Here is a 26,233-nt window from a genome sequence, read left to right as displayed (position 1 = left end):
ATAGCATTAGAAGAGTCACCTTCGATGATCAACGGCCCCAGTCGATTGGTTGCATACCATTTGAGGCAACCAAAAAAGATTTTGCCTCGGCCTCATTTGCATCACATATCCCGGTCCCGAGAAAGTCATAAGAGTGCGACCGTCACTGTTTCGCAGTATCCCCCAATTCCCGCCCTCCCCGGATTCTCAAGAGAGCTCCCGTCGAAATTCATCTTTAGCCAACCATCCGGAGGTGGATCCCATTTCGGTAAAATCATGGAGACCTTTCTCTTCTCCTTTGACACCGTGCTCCAATTTCTGAGAATAGATCCCACAGAGTAAGGGATAGGGATTCCCCCATTTCTACGGCTCCAACCTAATATAGCTAGCTTAATTTCCAACAGAATGCCAATACCTTACCTTGCCGTTGAATGTTCTGCAGTTCCGTTCCGTTCAGTCCAGATGTATTATGCAGTTCGAGGAATGCTTCAGTATTGCGTGACCTCATTGTAATAAGGTGAGACGCCCCCAACTCTGGGTCCTACCTTTGATTGCTTTAAACGTCCACTTAATAGTCATTGCTTTGGATCTTATGGTCTAAAAACTGCGCTGGTAAGGGCTCATTGAATCACAAGATGAGGATTGCATTATTACCATACTTTTATCAAACTGAAGATTTTGCTTTTGGGGCCATAGAAGATCTAGCTTGGCCTATCAAACAGGAGAATTTATATGATGATAAGTGGGTTTGTAAATCAGTGTAGATATATACCCAAAAAAAAAGTAAAGTGGGCCCTACCTATCTAGATGATCTAAACCATTCTTTTGTTGTTACTAGTCGTTGATAGGTATTGCTTAAAAAATCCTCTTCTTAGGATGATTCTAAGCATCCCACATTTTGTGAAAAATGAAAGACCCAGAGAGTTAAAAAATGATCGTTAGTAAAAATCTCTCAATTGGATGGTCAGGATCATCCTATGGGGATGATTATTGGGGGGCATGGTCCCTCAATGGCAAAGACTGCCTAATGAATGATTTAGATCATCCAAACAGGTGGGCCCATTGTACCTTTTTTAGTCTATGCAGATGCGTCCGTTGAACCAGTGCTTATTCAACATTTTTTGAACAAACAATCCTAATTTATGACTTTAATCTTGAAATTAAAGGAAACTAAGGGCTTGTTCAGCAACCATCAATAAGATGAATTTTGGATTTTCTATTTAAAGCATCCTAAAAATTGAAAAATGGTGTTCGTTATTTATTAAAGAAATGCATATAATTATTTGGTGATGATATTTTCATCCCCCCTTCATTACGCATGCGCTCCCCTGATAAGGTGATTTCACGTCAAATCACCTTATAAGGGGGGCGCATGCGTAATGCAACGGGGGTGAAAATATCATCTCCCTAATTATTTATTAAGATTCTTAGTCACAATTAGGGGTGTAAACGAGCCGAGCCGAGCCGAGCTTGGCCAGGCTCGGCTCGGCTCGGTCAGGCTCGCGAGCCTTACCGAGTTTGGGTTATATTATGTTCACACCCCACATCTTCCCTGGATAGCCCTACTAGTGTAATTTGACTACTTTTTTTACACTATGGGGGGTGGTCTTAGTAACAAATGGGGTCCAAAAATGATTGCCCCCCCTTTCACTCCATGGACAACCCTTTTAATGTATATATTAATATAATATATATATTTAAATATATTAAATTCTTAACGAGCTTTAACGAGCCGAGCCTGGCCTAACTCGGGCTCGGCTCGTTAAGCTTAACTCGGGCTCGGCTCGTTAAGGATTCGAGCCGAGCTCGAGCGAGCCTCCGAGCCTGAGCCAAAATTGACAACCTTAGTCACAATTATGTGGAGTGACTATTTGTCACTATCAATAAAATGAATTTATTGGGTAGCTGCTCAAGGGAATCTATAAAATGACTGGAAAACACTTTGAAACGGGATTCTGTTAGGAACTGAAATGACTGTTGATTTGACCCTTTTAATGCGCATTGATTGCTTTTATGGGGATTTGAGCTCCCTCCATTTATCTTTTAGTGGACATGGCCCAATAATTGATGCCCCCTGTCCCCCACAAAATGGATTTGAGCTCCCTCTTTGCATCTTCTTATCATCTTTCTTTGATTCTCCCTCCTTTAACCCCCCGCCCCACTAAGTGGGAGGTGGGGATATCATCCGAGTGTGATGTGGGGATGTCGTCAGGCTAGACAATTCAAAATTCTTGTCTTCTCCCCTTTGACTTCTTTTGACTTCATATTTCTCTACTCTCCGAGCCACCCCGAGCAACCAAATGGAGCATTGGGAAAAGTATTTTGCAAGAGGGAGAGGTTATACTCGGGTTTGTAAATCAAACCCATCCCCAAATAGACGCTCAGACAGAGGTAGTGAATCGTACTTTCGGGATTATCATATGATGCCTATTTGGAGACAAGCCCAATCAATGAGGTTTTCTCTTGCTTAAGCGAGTTTGCTTTCAACAATATGACAAACTGATCCAAAGGAAATCTTAATTCGAGATCATTTATGGGTGTGTACCCAAACATACATTGAATCTCGTATTAAAGTTACAAGGAATGAGTGTTCTCGTTGACAAAATGACTGAGAGGATCATGACTGTGGATGCCGATGTTCAGAAAAAGTTGCAAGAAGCTAACGCCTAATACGAGGACATTGATCAGCACAGGCGTTTGAAAGTATTCAACAAAGATGATAAAATGATGTTTCATCCAAGGAAAGAATGTTGTCCTGTTGGATCATACAATACATTAACGAATAAGAAGATGGTGATGTGTACGTCGGCGTGGATCAGAGAAGGAAAACAAGAACCTCTTGATTGCAGAAAGCAATCAGCTCCAAATCTTAAGGATGTGAGGGATATCCCTCAATCTTTAGATCAAAATGTTCTATCTGGGAAATTCTTTCAGGCGGCATTTAAATGATAGCCTGGATGCAAACTGTAGCTACAATTGTTGTTTAAACAACTAAGCCAAAAGAGATGACAGCAAGTTCAAATTTGAGAACCTTACGGTCATGCGCAAACATTCTTCTAATAGTTAGGATCAACTTCTTAGTTTAAGCTCAGATCTGATATGAGGAATTTGCTTCGTCAAGGTAGGGAACAGATGGAATTCAGCAGAACTGAATTGAATTCATACAGGAAAGAAGCACAACTCAATAAGTATATCACTGAACTTAAGAGCAACAAACAGAAATTGACAAGGACCTCTTTAGAACAATCACATCACTCAGATTTTTTTTTGAATGGTAGTCACATCACTCAGATTGATTTTCAATTTGGGAAAGAAAAGAAAATATAACATACAGTAATGAGTTGAAGAGGATTGGGATTCCTTGGCCTTGTTTGGTTGCCAAACGCTCGGATTCATTGGAGTTTGAAAACACTAATGAACTTCCGATTCATATTTGGTTGCCAAATTTGCATTGAAGATCCATTTGACTTCCAGACATGTTTGGGACATCATCATTGCCTTTTTTTCCTATGTGGTGCATGTGGTACTGATGTTCCCTCTCCCAATCTTCCAACCAATTTCTATCAATATGGAGAAATTTGGGTGGAATGTCTTATCTTATTCTCTCTCTCTCTCTCTAACAAAATCTACATTGATAATGACGCCTCTAAATTTTCAACTACTCTTCTAGAGAATTGCCGCGCAACCAAACACTACTTACCATTCTTCCACTTCTCTTCCCTATCTCTTCAACATTGCTAATCTATTCGAGTACCATGAACCAATCAATTTCTATCAATGTGGAAAAATTTGCATGGAAGAAGAGTGGAAATGTCTTGTCTTATTCTCTCTCTCTCTCTCTCTCTCTCTCTCTTCATTGTCTCTCTTTAACAAACTCTATATTGGTAATGACGCTCCTAAATTTTTCACTACTATTCTAAAGGATTGCCGCCTAACCAAACACTACTTATCATTCTTCCACTACTCTTTCCTATTTCTTCAACATTGCTAATCTATTCGAGTACCATGAACCGAATCCAGGCGACAAGTCAAGGGCGAGCTTTTCCCAAGTGGAGGGGATATGATGTAGGAAGTTCTTTGATTCTTGGTCTCTTTTAGTTGGTTTATTTGAGTCTCTTAGCATGAATTATAGTTAGCTAGAATCCTAATTATAGTTCGATTAGAGATAGAGTTGGATTAGGAATAAAATTTATCCTAATCCTTACAAACGATATCCTATTTTGAGATAGAGCTTGAATAGGATAAGTATTTGATTTGTATACAATTGGATGTGTGTATCGAGAAGGGGCAACTTTCATTGAATAAAATTTCTACTTATTTTCCCTCACTCTCTCTTCTGAGTCTTCTCCTCTCGATCAATGATGCATTCCCTTTGCGTGGTTATGCGAATAACCGGTTGCCCACAGTTTTTATTGAGAAGTATTAATGTAACTAGTAGATCAATAGGATTTAGAAGTTAGGAGGAGAGATATCAAGATTGACGGTAGGATTGGTTTGAGGCATTGAATGCACTGGATGATTCAAGGGTGGGGTTTCACTTTCACATCATCAAGCTCTTCTGGGAGAAGAAGCAGTTTAGGAATTTTGTTTTATATGATAAAACAATAAGATGAAATGTGACATAATCACTATCATCATCTGGAAAAATCACCTTTAGGTCCTTTGATTTTTTCCCAAACTGAAAACATTGGTTGCCCATAATCACCTTCCTTTGGCAATATAGAAGTATGTCCTGTTTGACTACTAAGTACTAACACCACTACTCTACTAGCTAAATACCTGCCACCAAACTGATCCTAGTAAAAGGAGATCAGCGGGAAATGAATAGAAGAAAAGACAAGAAAAAGAAAAGTAGATTCTTAGACTCTTTGCAAAAGTAACTTTGTTTTTGAGTAATGCTTTGGTGGTCCTATGAATCAAATCACCTAAAGAGACGTTATAGCATAATGATTTGAATTTCATTTGGTGGCTAGGATGATGTTTGGTGGTCCGCTAAGGACCTCGAAATTTCTAGTATCCTTTCTTTCACCAGGGATTCCTTTCTTTCACCAGGGAAAGCTGTGTTTTCGATGTCAATATGAATATGGACAACATGCCTTCTCATGATTACTATACCTCTGCTGTGGGGTGGGTTCTTTGGTGTCGCTACTGCTCTTTCCAAGTTTTACAAAACCATTAGAGTAGGCTCTTAATAGAGGAGTCTTGTGGGATTCAACCACTCGTCATCAATAAGGTGTTTAAAACCACCTTAAGTAAGCAAGTAGCTTACCCGAAATTTAAGGCAAACTCAACACTCACGACCTCCTTGGTTGTAAGTTAGCTGTATCTCATTAATAAAATTCCATCATTTCAAAAAAGAAATTAGGAAATAATGAGATTAGAAAATGAAATTGACTTTGACAAACTTAGCACAGTTATGGGAAATGACCCATTCAAGATATCAAACGCCAGATGTGGATAAATTGCTCTACCTAGAATACTGCCTAGACGTGGAATCCTTGTACCTGATCCTATCTCTCACCTACAACTTATGACACCCACTTGGTGGGTCAGTAAAAGCTTCTCTAAGCTAACCATCCATTTGTAGAAGGCCCATGCTCTCTCTCTCTCTCTCTCTCTCTCTCACACACACACACACACACACAATATGGATCCTGTGAGTAACAAGAAAAGAGGGGAAATTTGGACCAAGGAAACTAGCCTTGCAAAAACAAAGTGGTGTAAGAAATGTCTTTTTATTCTGTCTACTTTCACGTGGGTACCGACATTTATTTTGTTCTCTTATGAAGTCCTTCCTTTTAAGCTCTATAAATTTAGTGATCTAGCTCAAGACAAGTAGAGAGAGAGAGAGAGAGAGAGAGAGAGAGAGAGAGAGAGAGAGAGAGAGAGATGAGTGAGAAGGGGGATTTCTGTGGGGAGTCATGTGAAGTGGGATCGGCAGGAGTCAAAGAGAGGTACACAGAGGAGGAAGTAGATGATGCTGGAAGGCCAAGGAGAACAGGTATTTTCATCTTCCATCTTTCTACTTTTCAACAGAGCCAACCTTCGTAATTTCTGTCCTTTTAATGTGACATCCATAGAGAAATAGCAATATTTTTTTTGAACCTGGAATTTATCTAGGATCCCGGGGCACCTTAAATTTTATAAATAAGAACAAAAGATACAAGAGGACATAAAACCTTGCCTCTAACCCATCATGATACAAGGAAAATGGAGCAGTGAATCGCTTCCCCTCAAAGAAACAAAGTTAATTATTGCAAATATAAGGAATACATAAAGAACTAGCAATCTTAGATTGCAAGATTGAAGGTTTCTTTAGCTTTTCGTTTTCGTAGTCTTACCATATGCTTCAAAACCCATCTCTACTATGTTCTATAAATGCATCCACCTTTGCTCGGTGTATGCATTGCATGGCATATTCATCTGCTTGTCTTTCTTTGCATGTCCATACATGAGATGGGAAAAATACATCTCCATTATTGGTAGCTACACCCTTTCTCTGTTCTATATTGATATTGCAATTTTTTTTACTTCTTTTTTGTGTTTCAAATAAGAGAGACCGTGACGTCAAATATCAAAAAATCAAAAAGAGAGGTGTAGATACCATGAAAAAGGGTGTAAATATCAAAGAATAGACCACATAATAAATGAAAGCTTCATTGCAGGAGTAGAAGAAAGGCAGTCTCTTGTTTGCTTGTGAGAATTCAGGAGACCAGTTCAGATGGTGATGTGGTTTTTTGGTTGGATTTATTTTATGCAATTAAGGAAGGGTATTTTGGTCATCATCTTAAAAAAACCAGGATAAGCATCGTCTACAAAAATCAAGCTGAGACTGCCAAATCAAGGCAGAAGCGTCTTAAAATCCTTTTTTTGGTATTATCTTTTATATATATATATATATATATATATATTGATTTTTTCCCATCCTGGACCTACTTATGAAAATCCATTATCAAACATAAGTTCAAGGATTTTTTTCTAGTTCTTTATTTTATGTTTTGATACGTTATTTTTTAGAGGGCGAGCCTTGGCGCAACGGTAAGGTTGCTCCATTGTGACCTGGTGGTCACGGGTTTGAGTCACAGAAACAGCCTCTCTGCAAAGTAGGGGTAAGGCTGTGTACATCTAGCCGTAGCCCTCCCCAGACCCCAGAATGACTGGAGCCTCGTGCACTGAGCCACCCTTTTTTCTTTTTCTCTTTTTAACGAGGTGTCTTTGCCATGTTTGTTGTGCATCATTTTGGGAAATGATATAAGCGCAACCATATTTTAATAACCCCTCTCAGAGATAAAAATCCCCCCCCCCCCCACCCCCCCCAAACGTTATTCATTAAGTTTTAAAGGTCATTAAGTTTTAAAGGTCAAGAAAAACATTGAAGGAGGTGAATTTATCCTCAAGCAGTGGATCATTCTCACAGAAACCCTCCTCTTTTTCTTTTTGTCTTTTTTCTTTTTGTGTAGGGGGGCGGTTGTATCATTTCCCTTTAATAATTGCACTAACTCTTCTTTTCTCCTATTATTTAAAGAGCTGTCGAATGTAATATTACAGTTCCCAAAAAGCTCTCACCGGCCAATTACAAAAGAAAAGAGAAGCTGTGTTTGTGCAATTATTAAAACATAGTTGTGCTGATATCATTTCCCTTTCACTTGAACAAGTTATATCAACCGCCGTACACATATAAGAGACTAGTATTTCATGTTTCGCTTCCCATTTGATCATTGATTCATTGTCATGTAGCATGTCTACGTAAAATACGAAAGGTTGGGCTTCCACGCCAAATTCATGTAGTTTAAAACCTTATAAATGTAAATTGAGGAATGATAGAGGCAAGGGAGCCCTTGCATAAAGATCTAGAGAAGGGCCCTTGATCGGATCCACATAATTTTCGGTTACGTTTTAAAATTGGTTGAAAAGGTAAAATTGGTTACACTTAATGACGTGGATCCAATCAAGGGCCCTTTTTCTGGCTCTTTATGCAAGGGCGCCATTGTATAAATCATTCCTCATGTAAATTTTTGTACTAGGAAAAACTTATAAATGTAATTTTCTTTGTAGTTATTAAATGCCTTAAGTAATTAAGAATTTATATAGGGGACTAATATCTGCACACTATATCATGATAATCACACAACTCGCTTTGTTTTAAACCTTTGTAATTAGCTTTTAATTGTATTACAATACTAATGTTGCTCTCAAAATCCATTAGAAAAGTGTAAAACAAAGTCAGTTTCTATTAGATATTGTTTTATACTATATTGGTAAGAAATAACGTGCATTATCGGGGAACATGATTCATGCAAAAAATATGTGCATTTGTGAAATATATTTTTTATAGATGAAACAAAGACAGTCTCGCAAATCATGCAAAAAGTACTTGCATTTATAGGGCTGCAACTCGAGCCGGGTTTTACCCGACCCGCATCGACCCGACCCGAAAATAGCCTGGGTTGCGTTCAGGTTTCATGGGTTTCGGGTCGAGCCGGGTTGAGCATTCAAAAGCCCGCATGAATCTCGGGTCGAGCCGGGTTTCAAGGGGCCCGACCCGACCCGACCTGACCCGAGTTACATATGTTATAGTATGTACATTTTTTTTTCTATTGTTAGTTAAAAGTTAAAAGTGAAAACCCACGCACCCACTGTTATTGCGCGTGGGTGTAATTTCTGCTTCTATGAGTTGAGTTGATTCAAGTGTTTGATTCAGCATTGTTTGATTGTAATTACAACATTGTTTGATTCAAGTGTAATGTGAATGTAATTACATCATTGTTTGATTCAAGTGTAATGTGAGTGTAATTTCTGCTTCTATGAGTTGAGTTGCCTTGCCAAACAAGAATTTCCTTAAAAAATTGCGTCAACGTGAAAAAACCCGACCCGACCCGAGATTTATCATGGGTAGGGCCGAGTTTGGGAATCGTGGGTTTTCCGAAAAAAAACCCGACCGACCCGACCCGTGATATTTCTCGGGTAGGGTTGGGTTCTCCAAAACCCGACCCGCCCGACCCGAGTTGCAGCCCTATGCATTTATGATTAATATTTTATGGGAAAAATAGCGATGACGGTCATGCGAACATGTCTGCCTCCATCTAAAGTTTTCTTATGGCATAATAATTTAAGATCTTTGTTGTAAATCGAGAGATCTCAAAATAAGATTAAACTTGACGTGTAGCCAATGACAAAATGAAATGCAAGAAACACAATCACACACTATGAAAAATGAGGTTTTGATCAGCATCAATGTCACACACAATCGCCTGTCCGACTGATGAATCACTGCCTGAATACAAAATATTTGTATAACACTCTTAATGCTTTTATCTTATCAAATACAGTAAAAAAACCACTATCATATCCAAAAAAGTAAGAGTTGTACTTTTTTAATGCCTCTCACATTCAAGGTTTAAAATTTCGGTTCCGGACCTTGAAATTTCGGAAATTTCGGTCGAAATCTGGTACAAAAATCAAAACCAATATTTTATTCAATATTAAATTTCGGCCGAAATTATCAAAATTTCAGTGAAATATTAAATTAATTAAAAAGAAAACAGATTTTCTGTGAGCACCTACTCGAGTAATAATCTACAAACAATCTAAATGATTTTATCTTTTTCAAATATAGTAAAATACAATTCCATCGCCAAAAAAGAGATGCATTTTTTTAAGCACACCACTACTTTCTCAGTTTCTGCAAGTTCTTCTTTGCATGTTTTAGCCAGACAACAAGCTACCTAGTGCTCCCCTCCATCCTTATTATAAATTCTAAAAGCTCTGTTTCTTTCTACCTAAAATGGATGTAAAACAAATTTATAATCCATATTTAAGCTGAAAATGGGAGTAAAATTTGTTAAATACCCATTTTACGTCGAACCCAAGTGGTTAACCTTTTGTAATAGTAAGGACTAGTCTTGGCAACCAAACAGACCCCACTTGTAATGTTACCGTTAAATGGGCAGAAGGTGGGCGGTGGGCGGGGCGGGGGGAGCTAATTTATCAACTCCCTCTTTGTTTTTGTACAATGATGACCCATATGCTATTCTGAAAAAACGAGGAGAATAAGCTAATATTGTCTTAAAAAATGTGGGGCAGGGTGTGGCATCTCTTTTTCAAGAGAAGACACAATGAACCATTTAGCAGCCCCTCTTTTTCAAGGGAGAAGAGCCACCTAATAGCTGAATTTTTCTTACTCTCACTCTCTCTCTCTCTCCCCTCTTTTTCAAGGGAGAAGAGCCACTCAATAGCTGAATCTCTCTCTCTCTCTCTCTCTCTCTCTCTCTCTCTCTCTCTCATATGTTAAACACTACCTTATGACGAAGCATATAGATTTCTCCCATAGCCCGGTTTGGATTGCAAGAAAAAACATTTCTTATGGATTTTTTTTTCTTGGGATTTTTTTTATGGGTACGCGGGGGTTTAGCGGGGACCCCTACGGGATTATTTGATAAAGAGAAAATATGATACAATAAGAGCACAAAAACCAAACCCAACTCGGAACAACCGAGAGAGGAAGAACAAAAGCTCAGCACATATGAGCGACAAACACAAATCCTAAGAGATCAGAAGCTCAATACTTGTGAAATACTTGGGAAATTTTTTCTTTCCACAATTTAGAGAGATGATATTATTGTGATTAATTTACGGGATATTATTATAAATTGAAGGTCGATCTAAGTAAAAATTGAATAGGGTTGGTTCAAGTTATCTTTTTTCGTGTGTAAAAATAGTAGGAAAATTTAGAAATATTTTCCCTTCTCAAACTTTTCCAAGAAATTCCTGCAATCCAAACGGGGCCTAATGGAAATAAATGTCTCAATAAACTAAGTATAAGATTGTGAAATTTGATAAATGCATGCTAATGATAAGTTATACGGTCTACACGCAGGAACAGTATGGACGGCGAGTGCGCATATTATAACCGCGGTTATAGGGTCAGGGGTTCTGTCATTGGCATGGGCAATGGCTCAGCTTGGATGGATAGCAGGACCAACAACTCTCTTCATTTTCGCCTTGGTTACCGTCTACACTTCCACTCTTTTAGCAGATTGTTACAGATCCCCTGATCCTGTCTTTGGCAAGAGGAACTACACATACATGGATACCGTGAGAGCCAACTTAGGTACATTCATAAACAGATGGTATATATACCAGATAATTGGTGTATGATACAATGACCATAAGTGTGTACAATGACCATAAGTGTGTAAGCCCCACCAATCAGATCAGTAGTTTTTGTATGTGGGGTAGTGGAGTGCAACCGCTGGATGGTAATTTATCATTTTTTTTTATAACCAAGTTGGAGTGTTTACACTTACGGGTGCCACTCGGGCCAAGATGAGGTCAATAGTTACCCAACCCAAGTTAACATTACCTCAACCCTAGCCCTACGCAACTGGAACCTCAGTTTAGGAGGGTCAACCCTAACCCAACCCGCCTTTAAATCTCTCAACTCTAACCCAATCTGACTAACCCAATTTTTCAAATTGGGTCAGGTTGGCCCAGGAGAAAAGGAGAAAAAAAAATACAAAAAAAAGAGAGAAAGATATTGGGTTCAGGATCAGATTGAATTGGATTGGGTCAGGTTCAAGTCGCGATAAAATCACAATAAAATTAGGACATTATCGGGTTTTGACTGGGTGAGGTTGCCAAGGCCTCAACCCCAACGCAACCAAACCCAAGGGAAGTCCAACCCAATCTGAGCCGAAATTGGGCTGAATCCATCGGGTTCAGATTGGGCCAGACCCAAGTTGCACCCCCATATACACTACATATGATAAAAAAAAAATATCATTTTACCATACAGAACCAATATGATTAACATTGGGTTTGGAAACCCTTCACAAAAGGGATTACGAGGGATTTGCAATTTGAAGAACGAAAACTAATGAAAGATATGGGTGGAATCGAGTTAAGCAAACCCGACCATAATGTATGTTACTCAAAATACAGTATAAATAGCAGTGAAGAATCAGATTTTCCTAAGCTGCGCATGGTCGATTCAGGATTCTCATTCTACTGTTTTCACCTGTTCCTTGGCCTTTTTTTTAAGCCGGAAAAGAGTGTGGCCGAAAGGACCTCAAAATTTATGCATAAAGCGAAATAAACAAGAGGACTAAATTTCTTGTATCGAGAACAAAACAGAGGAAGAACCCAGAAAGAAACTCAAAAAGTTTGAGGCGACTTATTGGGTCACACGGGTTCCTACGATCCATCCTCATCACGCCCTCTTACCTAGTTCCCTGAGTTTTGGCTGACCTGGAAGAGTTTATAGGCACTGCAGTTGAGCTCGCAGAAGGTAAGGGGTCAGCAGACAATGTGGCCGCTTTCCTGCTACCTTTCTTTTTTTCCCTCATGAATGTAGCTGACCAGTAGAAACTCCAACTGTTTTGACATGAACAAGAGGATTGTTCCCCTTCCTCCTGGAGTGCTTAGCCACACTCTACATTGGATCTTGGAGCTTAAATCCTACCTCCACACAAAGCCTAGCAAAATCTGTTCTAGTGCCCTGTATGGTAGGTGCATCAATTTTCGACTACTTCCCTAGCAAACCTCCTACTGAGATTAGGAGGTTTGTGATCCAAATAGGGGCAGTGTGTGGTTCATACCCGAGCCTTGCAAACACCCTAAAATACTACATTAACACTCATTTACCTCAATGCAAATATGCAAGAATTAATTGATGTTTTCATGATATTTTTCAGGCAGAACAAAGACATGGATCTGTGGATTTACTCAGTATCTCAACCTTTTTGGAATTACCATTGGTTACACGATCACAGCATCTATAAGCATGGCGTAAGCTTACTATTTTGATAAATCAATGCTGTTAATTATGTAAACAGTTGAAGAGTATTTGACCCAAGAAAATAATGCACTTTCATGGAATCAGAGCTATAAAGAAGTCGAATTGCTACCACAGAAAGGGCCATAAAGCTTCCTGCGAGACCTCAGACAATCCTTTCATGATAGCTTTTGGGATCCTTCAGATTTTCTTATCTCAGATTCCAAACTTCCATAAGCTTTCATGGCTCTCCATTGTTGCAGCTTTCATGTCATTTGCTTATTCCTTAACTGGGGTTGGCCTTGCCATAGCCAAAGTAATCTCAGGTAATTTCTTCTATCTAGGCTTGGCCTGCCATATATGATACAGTAAGAACAATGATTTATGGGACACATATATAATGAATTGAATGAGGGGGTGCTGGGCAGGAAACACTGGAAAGACATCTATAAATGGAGAGGAGATTGGGGTCGATTTGACAGAAGCCAGGAAAGTCTGGACAACGTTCCGAGCCCTCGGAGATATCGCCTTTGCCTACTCATATTCTTTGATTTTGATTGAGATTCAAGTAAGCAAAGAACAATGCAACCCATTAATTGCTTTTGATTTTGCTATCATTGCTTTCAGCTGGGTAGAAGAATTATATATTTTATTTTGGGATATGATATTTTCACCCCCCTGCATTACACATGTGCCCCCCTTATGACGTGATTTGTAGTCAAAAAGCATTAAAGTTCCCCACTTTTCACGTCAAATCAGGTTATAAGGGGAGCGTGCGCGTAATGCAGGAGGAGTGAAAATATCATCTCCCTTTATTTTTCAAAAAAAAAGAAAAAAGAAATATATATTTTGTGACGGGCAAATTTCCTCAAATTAACTAATGAGACTGAGAGACCAAAGCACCATTTACCATGTAATCTTTCTCTCATACTCTTTCAGGACACTCTGCGATCTCCAGCAGAGAACAAGGCCATGAAAAAGGCTAGCATCATTGGTGTATCAACAACCACTGTGTTTTACATCCTGTGTGGTTGTTTCGGTTATGCCGCATTTGGAAAGCATGCGCCAGGGAACATGCTGACTGGGTTCGGATTCTATGAGCCCTTTTGGTTGGTCGACTTTGCTAATGTGTGCATCGTTGTGCACCTAGTCGGTGCATTTCAGGTATGAAGCCCTTTGATCATTATCTCTCTTCTATTCAAGTTTTGAAATTTCAGTTTCGGTAATTTCGGTGTAAATCTTAAAATTTCAGTATAAATTTAGGTTTCGGTCCCAGCCGAAATCTGAAATTTAAAACCATGCTTCTATTCATTTGCTCAGTTGCATTTTTTGCCCTGTACTTTTCTATGCATAATGGAGCATCACTTTATTCCTGGAACCTTTTAGCTCCACCTGTTCTAATCTATCCAATGCAACACTACAGGTTTTCTGTCAACCATTATATGCTGCAGTCGAATCCTGGACATCTGGGAAGTGGCCAAATGCCAAATTCATGACTCGGGAGTACCCTATGATTGACACACAATATTTCAAATACAAAATTAATATTTTTCGGCTGATTTGGAGAACTATTTTTGTCGCGATAGTCACCGTCCTTGCCATGTCAATGCCCTTCTTCAACGACATACTGGCGCTCTTGGGAGCCATTGGATTCTGGCCACTGACAGTATATTTCCCAGTTGAGATGTACATCTCACAAAAGAAGATCAGACCCTTCACAACCAAGTGGACAATGCTTCAAATCCTAAACTTCATCTGCTTGCTAGTCTCTCTAGCCGCAGCTTGCGGTTCCATACAAGGGATGGCAGAGGACCTTCATGTGTATAAACCCTTCAAAAGCAAACAATGACAAAACAAACCTTCAAAGAGCATCTTGGTCTTGCAGAAGAGAGTTTTAGATTTAGGGTAAGAGCTCTACATTTTGTGGATGTTTTCAATTGTAAGAGTTAAATTTAGTACTCTGTTTGACAATTCTAGAGATTTCACTAAACTTGGATGTATTACAAAGAGTAGGTTAGTGCTTATATAGAGAACCTACATGATAAACATAGAATCAAATCAAGATATTTATGGAGGGAAAGAATCCTAATCAAATCTACTTTCTAATCTCTCTTGCTTGCCTCTTCTATCCATTGTCTAGATAAATCTAGTTGCTTCATTTAGCCAACTTACCCAATCTACCTCCAAGATGATCCAACGGTGAGATCTTAACCCAATCCAACCGTTCGATCCTTCATATTCTAACATGCCCCCTCAAATGTATATGGATTGAAAATCGATATACGTTTGATTACAATAAAGTTCCCCAATACAATAGAATTCCCCAAATTGCATATGTAATCAAAATCCACCAAATTCTATGCACAATCTTTAAAGTTGATAATGAAGAGCCCTTGATGATGATGACAGATGTTGCCGATGATGATGACTCGTGTTGATTGCCGAAAAAGGTGCTGCTTTATTAATGTGTCATGAAGAGGGCTTAAAAGCCAATAGATCATAGCCTCAATGGGGCTAGATGATACTCAAGCCTCGATGGGCGAGTAGAAATGGGTCACTATGGACCAATGCCGGAATGGGCAAGAAAGGGCCACGATGGGCAAGACAACATGGGTCGGTTTTAGAATACCGATCCTCATGGGAATTTGAAACTACTCTCTCGAGCACGCACCTCAAACCGAGGCACCTCAACCGAGTAGAGCACTATTTCAGGCACGCACCTTAAGAAAAGGTACCTCAACTGAAATTCAAAAATGAAGATTTGAGAATTTGAAGAAAAAGAAAATAAGATGAGCGGCAATGAAAGATTTGCGGCTAGGACAGGGCGAAATACGACAACACGGATTTTGTGGGAGTAAAAATATCAATTTTGGGGTTGTTTATTTTGGGCCTTCTAGAAAAATTGGTAATCATTCCAAGGGGGTGTCATTACAAATATTTGGGGTGTTATGTAAATGCAGCCAAGAAATTGAAACAGAGGGGCTGTAGGATTTAAAAAAAATAAAATGGGTGATATTTGGCAAAGATTCAGAGATCATGTCTTTTCCCATCTCTTCTCTAAAGGGTATAGATATCATGGGATATCATAGGGATTTCTCAGAGAGAGAAAAATATCATCTCAAATGGCAACAAAAGAGGAGCATATGGTTTATTCCCAACAGAAATCCGGAACTGACTCACCGAAAATATGGGTCTTTTAGCTTGGACCGCATCTTCATCAATTAGTTTTGGAGAGATGTAACGACAGGGGCTTGTAGCAGGAAAGAATAAGATTTATAGAAGATTAGGGATGGGATGGTCGAATATAGGATGATTAAAGAGCAGCAAGCCAGAGAACAAAATTTGATGGGATAAAACCAAACAAGGAAGAAGAACTAACGATTTACTTACTATGGCCAGGTAGAATTGAAGAATATGATGAAAAGGTTGTGTTTGCAATGGCAATCGATTGGGGCCCCAGCCATCCGCCGGAGGACGAGCTCTGCGAGGTTGTGATCAGGGCAGGGGCGGATCGACCCGCTTTGATACCATGACAATTCTAGACTTGGATGTATTACAAAGAGTAGGTTAGTGCTTATACAGAGCACCTACATGATAAACATAGAATCAAATCAAGATATTTATGGAGGGAAAGAATCCTAATCAAATCTACCTAATCAAATCTACTTTCTAATCTCTCTTGCTTGCCTCTTCTATCCATTGTCTAGATAAATCTAGTTGCTTCATTTAGCCAACTTACCCAATCTACCTCCAAGATGATCCAACGGTGATGATGGGGTCCGGACTCAGCACTGAGGGAATCCGGACTCAGCCCTGAGGGAATCCGGACTCAGCACTGAGGGGTCCGAACTCAGCATCCAACTAGCTGCTGGCACGTGGCCCTCACAAGGACCGTTGGAAGGCCAACACCTGTCTCCACTAGGTGTGGCACCTGGACCAATCAGGGACCTCCACCTGCCCTTCTTAGGTATGAGACCTGGTCCATACAGAGCCCACCACCTGTCTTGGACAGGTGGCTCAGAATTACCACCTGTCCTAGACAGGTGGCTCAGAATCACTATAAATAGCCTTCACTTGTACTAAGGTGAGGGTCCGGAAAATCTGAGAACCAAAACTCTAAGCTTTTGCTCTGACATTGCTCTGCACTCCTGCTCATACTGACTTGAGTGTCGAAGCGCCCGTCCGGAGTATCACTCCGGGTTGGTCCTCTGACCCTTTTCTTTCTTGTCTGTACTCTTGTGCAGCGCAGGACTCAACCAGCCCCTCAGTCGTGGCTTGTTAGCTCGGACCACCCAGCCCTACCATAACCTGTTACCGATTTTAGGCCTAACAGATTTGGCGCCATCCGTGGGACTACGCAACAAAAAGCTGTTCGAAATCTCACTCAGATAAAAATGGTAGGACAGACCGGCAAGCGAGCACCTCCGACTTCTCGGGCTACTCGGGCTACGGCCCCCCGTGAAGGACGAAGTGAGCGGCTGGCCTCGCAGGTGGAGGTCGGGGCGGCCGTGGAGCGGACTTCGCCCCACTCGGACCGTTCAGACCCTACCCCGACCCCAAGGGAGATGCGGGCCCTTTTTCAAGAAATGACTGCTGTAGTTGCGCAGTTCAGGAATGCGGCCCCCGCACTCCAGCAACACCCAGTCGAGGTTTCTCGACCCGTTCAGAGGGGAGAAAGCTCCCGCAGAGAACGCGCATCTCCACCCCGGGACCAAACTCGTCACTCCACAAGAAGAGACCACCGCTCGCGGGACAGGAACGTGCGCCCTGAGCCTCGTCAGCATCACCGGTCACGATCTCCCTCCGTGCAGAAACGTGGCAGCAAGAGAGACCCCATGCACGGAGAGGGATCGCGGCACCGGCGAAGGAGTCCCCTCAGCCAGTCCGGATCCGCAAGGAGCCCATCAGCCGTAAGGAGTAGACCTGCCCGTCTGGCCGAACAGAGGGATGATCCGATGTTACTGAGGATCCAGAAGATCGATAATAGAATCGAAGAGCTGGCTAGAGATCATGGCCGCCCTGCTTCAAGGATCTTTAGTAGCAATCCCCCTTTCACAGACAGGGTACTCGGTGCGGCAGTCCCCTTGGGCTTCAAGATGCCGCAGATCCCGCAGTACGATGGGACCACCGATCCCGTGGATCATCTGCAGACCTTCAGGACCACGATGCTTCTCCACGGGGCGTCGGACGGGTTCCTTTGCAGGGCACTCCCCACCACATTAACTGGAGCCGCGAGAGACTGGTACTCACGGCTGAAGCCCAAGTCTGTGGACAATTTCGACGACTTCGGGGACGACCTGGCCCGGCATTTCATGAGCAGCAGAAGACCTCGAAAGACAACGGCTTCACTGATGGCCCTAAGGCAGGAAGACGGTGAGGCCTTAAAAGCGTTCGTTGGCCGGTTCAACAGGGAGGCCCTGCAGGTACCCAACCTGGATCCCTCCGCGGCAACGAATGCTCTTCTGGCCGGAGCCCGGTCCACTGACTTCAGAAGAGCAGTCGCTCGACGCAATCCGCAGTCCTTGGCAGATCTGATGACCGGGGCGGAAGAGTACATTTCCGTCGAGGAAACTCTCGCTGCCCTGGATTCCGTCAGCAAGAGAAGACCAGAGGAGAAGAACCCCGCCAAGCAGCGTAGGGACGACAGACCCCGGAGGAAGGAGAGCAGCCCGTCCCGGAAGGAAAGGAGCTCCCCCCGGCCTCGAAAGGAGAGGAACCCCCCGACGAGGGAGCGCTACACGCCGCTCACCGCATCCAGGGCTCAAATTTTGGCAGCCATTCGGAAAGAAGACTTCATCCGATGGCCGAAGAAGCAGACACCAGAGGCGGGCACGCAAGATATGTCCAGGTATTGCCGGTTCCATAAGAGCCACGGCCACGACACCAATGCCTGCATTCATCTCAAGGAGGAGATCGAGCAGCTGATAAGCAGAGGGTACCTTGGGAGGTACTTAAAAAATAATGACAACAGAAGGGAGCGCCAGGACAACCCGAGGCCCAGAGACAGAAGCCCTCGAGACGCCCAACCCCTGGGCGACCGCATCCAGGCTCCTGCCCCGGCCGTTCTCCCTCCTCAGGTACCTCAACCTCAACCTCAACCTCATGGTGTTATTGGTACCATTTCAGGAGGGCCGACCGCGGGAGGGACCTCTTCATCGGCCCGCAGGACCTATGCCCGGCAGGTCAACGCCGTCCATGCCTGCAGCAAGAAGGCCGAGCCAGAAAATGAGATATCCTTTTCGGAGGCAGATCTTGACGGTCTGATCCTCCCGCACGATGATGCCCTGGTCGTCACAATGCTAGTGGCGAACTGGGAAATGAAGAAGATCCTGGTCGACAACGGGAGCTCCGCCGACATCCTCTACTATCACGCCTTCGAACAGATGATGATCGGAGCTGACCGTCTGAAGCCGGCCAACTCAGATCTGTTCGGGTTCTCAGGAGAAGTTGTCAAGGTCGAAGGGCAGATTGAGCTTCCAGTTCTTATCGGGGAGCCGCCCCGCCAGTCCTTTGCCATGGTGACCTTCCTGGTGGTTAAGGCCAAGTCAGCCTATAATGCCATTCTAGGACGCCCTGGCCAGAACCTCCTCCGAGCTATTCCCTCCGCTTATCATCAGAAGATGAAGTTCATTACGCCAGGAGGCGTAGGTGAAGTCAGAGGGGATCAGCCTCAATCAAGACAATGCTATGCGGCAGCGCTGAGAGGGAAGAATGCGTCTGAGTCTCTTCCAATCGAGCTGTACGATCTGAGAGACGAAGCGCAGGTCACGGTCAACGAGCCCGCAGAGGACCTCATCTTTATTCAATTGAACAACGGTGACGAGCAGAGGGTTGTCCAGATCGGCTCTGCCCTGCCAGAGGCCGCGCAGCAGGATCTCGCTCAGTTCCTCAGAGCCAATGCAGATGTCTTTGCCTGGACTCCTTCAGACATGCCCGGCATTGACCCGTCGATTAGCACCCACGAGCTCGGTGTCGATCAGACCTGCAAGCCCGTGAAGCAGAAGCGGAGACACTTTGCACCAGAAAGGCGGAGAGCCATCAGAGAAGAGGTGGAGAGGCTTTTGAAGGCCGATTTCATCCGTGAGATCCAGTATCCGGACTGGCTCGCGAATGTGGTGATGGTGAAAAAGTCCAACGGGAAGTGGAGGACCTGTATAGACTTCACAGACCTGAATAAGGCCTGCCCAAAGGACAGCTACCCACTCCCAAAAATAGACCAGCTCATTGACGCTACAGCAGGTCACGAGCTGCTCAGTTTCATGGATGCTTTCTCAGGATACAATCAAATCAGAATGTACGAGTCAGACATCCCGAAGACATCATTCGTTACCGACCAGGGGACTTATTGCTATCGGGTGATGCCTTTCGGACTGAAGAATGCAGGAGCCACTTACCAGCGTCTCGTCAACAAGCTGTTCAGAAATCAGATCGGTCGGAACATGGAGGTCTACGTTGATGATATGCTAGTGAAGAGCAGAAGTGCTTCCAACCACGTCTCCGATCTCGAAGAGGCCTTCCAAGTCTTGAGGGAACACAACATGAAGCTTAATCCGACCAAATGTACGTTTGGCGTCGGAGCAGGCAAATTCCTGGGCTTCATGGTAAGCCAGAGAGGAATAGAGGCGAATCCGGAGAAGATCAAGGCAGTAATGGAGCTGACTCCTCCCAACACTATCAGAGAAGTACAGCGGCTGACCGGGCTGGTGGCAGCTCTGGGGCGGTTTATTTCTAAATCCGCCGAGAGATGCCTCCCGTTCTTCAATGCGATCAAAGGTATAAAAACCGCGCCCTGGACTCCGGAATGTCAAGCAGCGTTCGAGGAGCTGAAGCAGTACTTATCCTCCCCCCTTGTTGTCCATGCCGGAGCCAGGAGAAGAGCTGATTCTGTACCTCTCAGCGGGACCCTTGGCAGTTGCAGCAGTACTGATCAAAGAAGAGTCTAACCAGCAAAAGCCGATCTACTATGTCAGCAAGGTCCTCCACGATGCAGAGACCAGATATCAGCGAGTAGAGAAGCTCGTGTGCGCCCTCATTATGGCGGCCCGGAAGCTAAGGCCGTACTTCCAGGCGCACACGATCAAGGTCTTGACAGGGCAGCCTCTCAGACAGATCCTCCACCGACCAGACACTTCGGGCCGACTTGTCAAGTGGGCCGTGGAGCTCAGTGAGTTTGATATCAAGTATCTACCCAGGCCGGCGATCAAAGCTCAGATTCTCGCTGACTTCATAGCCGAGTGCACAGTTCCGGACCCAGACCCCGGGCTGGTAGCAGTTCCGTCTCCAGAAGCAGAGCTGGCTGTACCGGAGCCACGAGTCGTTTCCAGAGCATCACCGCCCCCCGGGACTGAGTCCGTCATCGCGCACCCAGTTTTTGACGAAGAGCCGCTCTGGGAAGTTTATGTGGACGGGTCATTGAACAAGACAGGGTGTGGTGCAGGACTAGTTCTCACTGGACCAGAGGACTTCGTCCTGAACTATGCCCTGAGGTTTGGCTTCCGTGCGTCCAACAATGAAGCAGAATATGAAGCGCTCATAGCCGGGATGAATCTCGCTGTGCAGACCCGTGCTCAGAGGTTAAGGGCGTACTGCGATTCACAGCTGGTCGTCTGTCAGATCCAGGGAGTATATGAAGCCCGTGAAGAGCGAATGATCAAGTACTTGAGAAGGGTTCGCAGTCTGGCCGTTCATTTCAAGAACTTTGAGGTCGTCAGAATCCTCCGATCAGAGAATGTAAAAGCAGATGTGCTATCAAAGCTTGCAGCATCAGGTTACACCGCCCTCAGAGAAATTCGCATGGAGTTTCTGAAGAGGTCCAGTATCGATGCCCAGTCCGTCGTGGTGATGCAGATTGACGATGAGCCGTGCTGGATGGATGAGATAATCAGGTATCTGCGCAGCGGGGAGCTCCCGGGAGAGAGAAAGGAGGCCCGCAAGGTCACGCAGAGGGCAGCGAGGTTTTCGCAGACCTAGGACGAGCAGTAGTGGTGCACTCCGGCTCATCCTAGTGGCTTGGAGATCAGTTCCAGCCAGGACGCCCGCAGTGGAAACCACCTTCAAATATTTCCTAAGTGTTTGAGTACCAAGCATCCAGCTCGGTTCTCGCAGACCTAGGACGAGCAGTAGTGGTGCACTCCGGCTCATCCTAGTGGCTTGGAGATCAGTTCCAGCCAGGACGCCCGCAGTGGAAACCACCTTCAAATATTTCCTAAGTGTTTGAGTACCAAGCATCCAGCTCGGTTCTCGCAGACCTAGGACGAGCAGTAGTGGTGCACTCCGGCTCATCATAGTGGCTTGGAGATCAGTTCCAGCCAGGACGCCCGCAGTGGAAACCACCTTCAAATATTTCCTAAGTGTTTGAGTACCAAGCTTCCAGCTCGGTTCTCGCAGACCTAGGACGAGCAGTAGTGGTGCACTCCGGCTCATCCTAGTGGCTTGGAGATCAGTTCCAGCCCGGACGCCCGCAGTGGAAACCACCTTCAAATACTTCCTAAGTGTTTGAGTACCAAGCATCCAGCTCGGTTCTCGCAGACCTAGGACGAGCAGTAGTGGTGCACTCCGGCTCATCCTAGTGGCTTGGAGATCAGTTCCAGCCAGGACGCCCGCAGTGGAAACCACCTTCAAATATTTCCTAAGTGTTTGAGTACCAAGCTTCCAGCTCGGTTCTCGCAGACCTAGGACGAGCAGTAGTGGTGCACTCCGGCTCATCCTAGTGGCTTGGAGATCAGTTCCAGCCAGGACGCCCGCAGTGGAAACCACTTCTAAAGAATCTATGTGTTTGCATACTTAGTTCCCAGACTCGGTCAACGACGCAGCACAGAAATAATGCGTACAAAAAATAAGAATGCCGTACAGACAGTTGAACCAAAGTGTATTTGTATTCAGTATTCGTATTACAAAATTGCTCTCTTCGCCGAGCTGGCTTACAAAGAATGGGCCTTACAAACTGTGCAAAAAAGAACATATCACCAAAAAAGAAAGAGGGCTGCTGCTCAGGCCTCCTCGTCGGCCACCGCCTCGGTGACGACCTCTGTGGGAGTGAGGGTTGCCAGCTCGCCGCCCTCAGCAGAGGAGACTGCGGCCACAGTCACTTCCGCATCCACCTCAATAGGCAGGGAGGAGTCCGGTTCGTCTTCCTCTTCATCTTCCTCCTCCGGAGGTGCATACGGAACGGTCAGCCCGTCCAAGGAGATGCCGGGGTGAAGCCTCTTCACCTGCTCGGAGCAGAGAAGGAAACCCGCCCTGTAAGCCTGGAGGCCTAAGTCGAAGTGCTGAGCCTCCTTCCTCTCCTCGGTTTCCTTCACGGCCTTCTCCACGGCCGCCTTCTCCTTCCTTCCGGCCCTCTCTGCCGAACTTAGGAGATCCTGCACGGCCTGGTTTTTGACCCTCTGCAGTTCGTCCTGTAAGCTGTTGAGTTCGGCTTCTTTGATCTGGACGGCTTCAGTGAGCTCGCCGTTCTCCTTCTGGAGCTGGGCCTTTTCAGACTCGATCCTTGTGATCGTCTCAGAGAAGAGATATCGCTTCTTAGCCATATCCCTTGAGTAGACCTGGAGTTGATAGAGGGCGGAGCTGATTGCCGCTTCGCAGGTCTCCGGCACCTCTTTTTCGACTTCTAACCGGTCGCGTGGGAGGACGCCCTTGTACATCAACTCTGTGGCCACCCGGGTATCCCCCAGACCGGTGTCCGTTTTCTGCACGGCCCAGTTCGGGCGGAAGACGTTGTCGCCTCCAACCGATGCGGCGGCCGGAATACCCAGTACTGCCCCGCCGTGTTTTGGCCCTGTCGCCGCTCCGGACTTGGAGCTCTGACCCGGGGTATCTGCCCGGCTCGATAGGGCAAGCTTATGCGTCGCCCGGCTGCTTTTCAGAGGCTTAGCCAGTGCGACCATCGGCGGAGTCGACTCCGGCACCTTCCTCTTCTTGCCCTTTGTTTGGGGCTGCTCCTGCGCTGGGGACGCGCCAGAGGTCTGCTTGATTCTGTCCAAAAGGGACATCTGCTTCACCATTTCTGCAAAAGAGAACGGAGTGCAGTCAGAACTATGAAAACTGAAGAACACTTCAGAAAAACAAAATGTTGTCCTAAAAAATCTACGTACGTGCCGGCGTCGCACGACTGACCCCGAGTGCGACCAGCTCGGCCTCATCTTCGAACTCTGAGCAGTGTATTGGACCTCGCTTGAGCTCTTCTTTGATCAGAGCGAAGGTCATATGGTCATAGTCCTCGAGGGCTGGTTTCTTACTAAGGCGGCGAGTGTCCGGCGTTCTCCATTGTAATGAGAACGGCCAGTGCGAGCCCGGCACGGTGTCCTTTACATAGAAGAACCTGTTCTTCCATGTGTGAATGGAAGAAGGTATCCCAGTGATCATCCTCATTTCAGGCCTCTGGCTAATGTAGATCCAGCCGCCGTCCTTATGCCTCTTCAGGTGCGCACACATCCTGAAGACGGGCACGGTGGGGTTCCTACGGAGCCGGACTTCAAGAAGGTACAAGAAGCCGACCAGCGTTCTCCAAGAGTTTGGGACGACCTGTGTAACTGCCAGCCCGTAATAATTCAGTACGTCCGCAAAAAAGGGGTGGAAGGGGAGCCTAAGCCCGGCCCGTAAGGCCTCTTCATATACGCAGAGGTCTGCACTATCGTTGCTGGCCCGATCCCCTTCGACAGCCGCCCTCAGAATGTACCGGCTAGGAATACAGTATTTGTCCCTGACGATCTGAAGCCTGCTCGGCCACAGATGGTTCACCTCGTATAGGGCCCCGATGTTATACTGTGGGTTGGCTTCCATCTGTGCCTCCGCTATCACCTCGACTGGCATGCGCGACAATCGAGGAACTGCCGCTTCGACGTCCTCTTCATCGTCGCTGGTTTCTACCCGGTCCGGTCCGTCCCCACAGGCCGGGATTGTGTCTAAGTCCACACTCATTTCCTCACCGCTCTCCTCGTCTATTACGATTACTAGCTCTTCGCCCTCAATACCGGCCTCCACTATAGGTGAGGCCGGCACCGCCCTCTCCGACGCCCCGGACCCCGTGGTGGTACTGGTCGAACCGGACTCCTTTGAGCTGGAGTCCGTCTCCGAACTAGTGCTAGACATAAAAAAGGGAAGAAAAGAAAAGCTAAAAAAGATTACCGAACTGAAGTGTTGGACGAGGACCTCCGGGCTCACTGATCCGAAGCGGGCAGAAAACTTGAATAGCCGAACAGAAGAGGAGGAGAGTAAAAGATGAAAAGTAAGAAATGAAGAGTAAACTTCAGTATTTATAGAGAGGCTGGGAAGAGCGGGAAAAATCCCGCCCCTTTCCCGCCAGCCGGAGTGCGCCACGTCGCCTGTCGCATTAAATACGTCGTTCGCATTAAATGCGCCGTCCGCATTAAATGCGCCGTTTGCATTAAATACAAGGCACAGGTCCCAAAGCGCTAGAAGACAAAAGACCTGTCCGGCTGTCCGGACAGGATATGGCGCATTCAGAAGACAAAAGACCTGTCCGGCTGTCCGGACAGGATATGGCGCATTCAAAAGACAAAAGACCTGTCCGGCTGTCCGGACAGGATATGGCGCATTCAAAAGACAAAAGACCTGTCCGGCTGTCCGGACAGGATATGGCGCATTCAGAAGACAAAAGACCTGTCCGGCTGTCCGGACAGGATATGGCGCGTTCGCTAGACGACAAAAGCGCTAGAAGACAAAAGACCTGTCCGGCTGTCCGGACAGGATATGGCGCGTTCGCTAGACGACAAAAGCGCTAGAAGACAAAAGACCTGTCCGGCTGTCCGGACAGGATATGGCGCGTTCGCTAGACGACAAAAGCGCTAGAAGACAAAAGACCTGTCCGGCTGTCCGGACAGGATATGGCGCATTCAAAAGACAAAAGACCTGTCCGGCTGTCCGGACAGGATATGGCGCATTCAGAAGACAAAAGACCTGTCCGGCTGTCCGGACAGGATATGGCGCGTTCGCTAGACGACAAAAGCGCTAGAAGACAAAAGACCTGTCCGGACAGGATATGGCGCATTCAGAAGACAAAAGACCTGTCCGGCTGTCCGGACAGGATATGGCGCGTTCGCTAGACGACAAAAGCGCTAGAAGACAAACGACCTGTCCGGCTGTCCGGACAGGATATGGCGCGTTCGCTAGACGACAAAAGCGCTAGAAGACAAAAGACCTGTCCGGCTGTCCGGACAGGATATGACGCGTTCGCTAAACGACAAAAGCGCTAGAAGACAAAAGACCTGTCCGGCTGTCCGGACAGGATATGGCGCGTTCGCTAGACGACAAAAGCGCTAGACGACAAAAAGCGCTACAAGCAAAGACCTGCCCGGCTGGCCGTTCACAGCCTTAGCCGAACAGGACCGCATAACCTCCTGAACCAAGGACGTCCAGGAAGCCTGGCCGCCCAGACCTCTGGTCAAAAATTTAGCCGTACTGGATAGCCGAAAGCCTTCTGCCCGGCCTAAGCTGCCTGGAGGCCTTAAGGCCGACCCGACG

General features: G+C 45.2%; 1 protein-coding gene across 4 annotated transcripts in view; it reads left to right on the top strand.

Annotated features, from left to right (window-relative positions):
- The first annotated feature begins 5,812 nt into the window (after positions 1 to 5,812).
- The window catches only part of LOC143846264 (amino acid permease 8-like), a 31,642-nt gene continuing 11,221 nt past the window's right edge, over positions 5,813 to 26,233 (top strand). For 2 of the 4 annotated variants that reach the window (XR_013234722.1, XR_013234721.1), the window contains exons 1-7: positions 5,813 to 5,980; positions 10,856 to 11,089; positions 12,672 to 12,765; positions 12,860 to 13,077; positions 13,180 to 13,319; positions 13,691 to 13,915; positions 14,175 to 14,656. Coding sequence is in view for 1 of the 4 variants with exons in the window: in XM_077354698.1 (XP_077210813.1) it covers positions 5,869 to 5,980; positions 10,856 to 11,089; positions 12,672 to 12,765; positions 12,860 to 13,077; positions 13,180 to 13,319; positions 13,691 to 13,915; positions 14,175 to 14,600 (1,449 nt within the window). In the remaining 3 variants the exon portion in view is untranslated. Of the gene's footprint in view, positions 5,981 to 10,855; positions 11,090 to 12,671; positions 12,766 to 12,859; positions 13,078 to 13,179; positions 13,320 to 13,690; positions 13,916 to 14,174; positions 14,860 to 15,160; positions 16,024 to 26,233 lie in introns of those variants that run through there. The other 2 variants (XR_013234723.1, XM_077354698.1) reach the window with 2 other exon arrangements.

The sequence above is a fragment of the Tasmannia lanceolata genome, unplaced genomic scaffold (genome assembly GCF_043159265.1).
Source record: "Tasmannia lanceolata isolate RefF3 unplaced genomic scaffold, GAP_Taslan_0.1 ptg000015l, whole genome shotgun sequence".
Classification (NCBI taxonomy): domain Eukaryota; kingdom Viridiplantae; phylum Streptophyta; class Magnoliopsida; order Canellales; family Winteraceae; genus Tasmannia; species Tasmannia lanceolata.
Note: the sequence above shows the minus strand (reverse complement) of the source record. Positions and strands in the feature narration are given on the sequence as shown.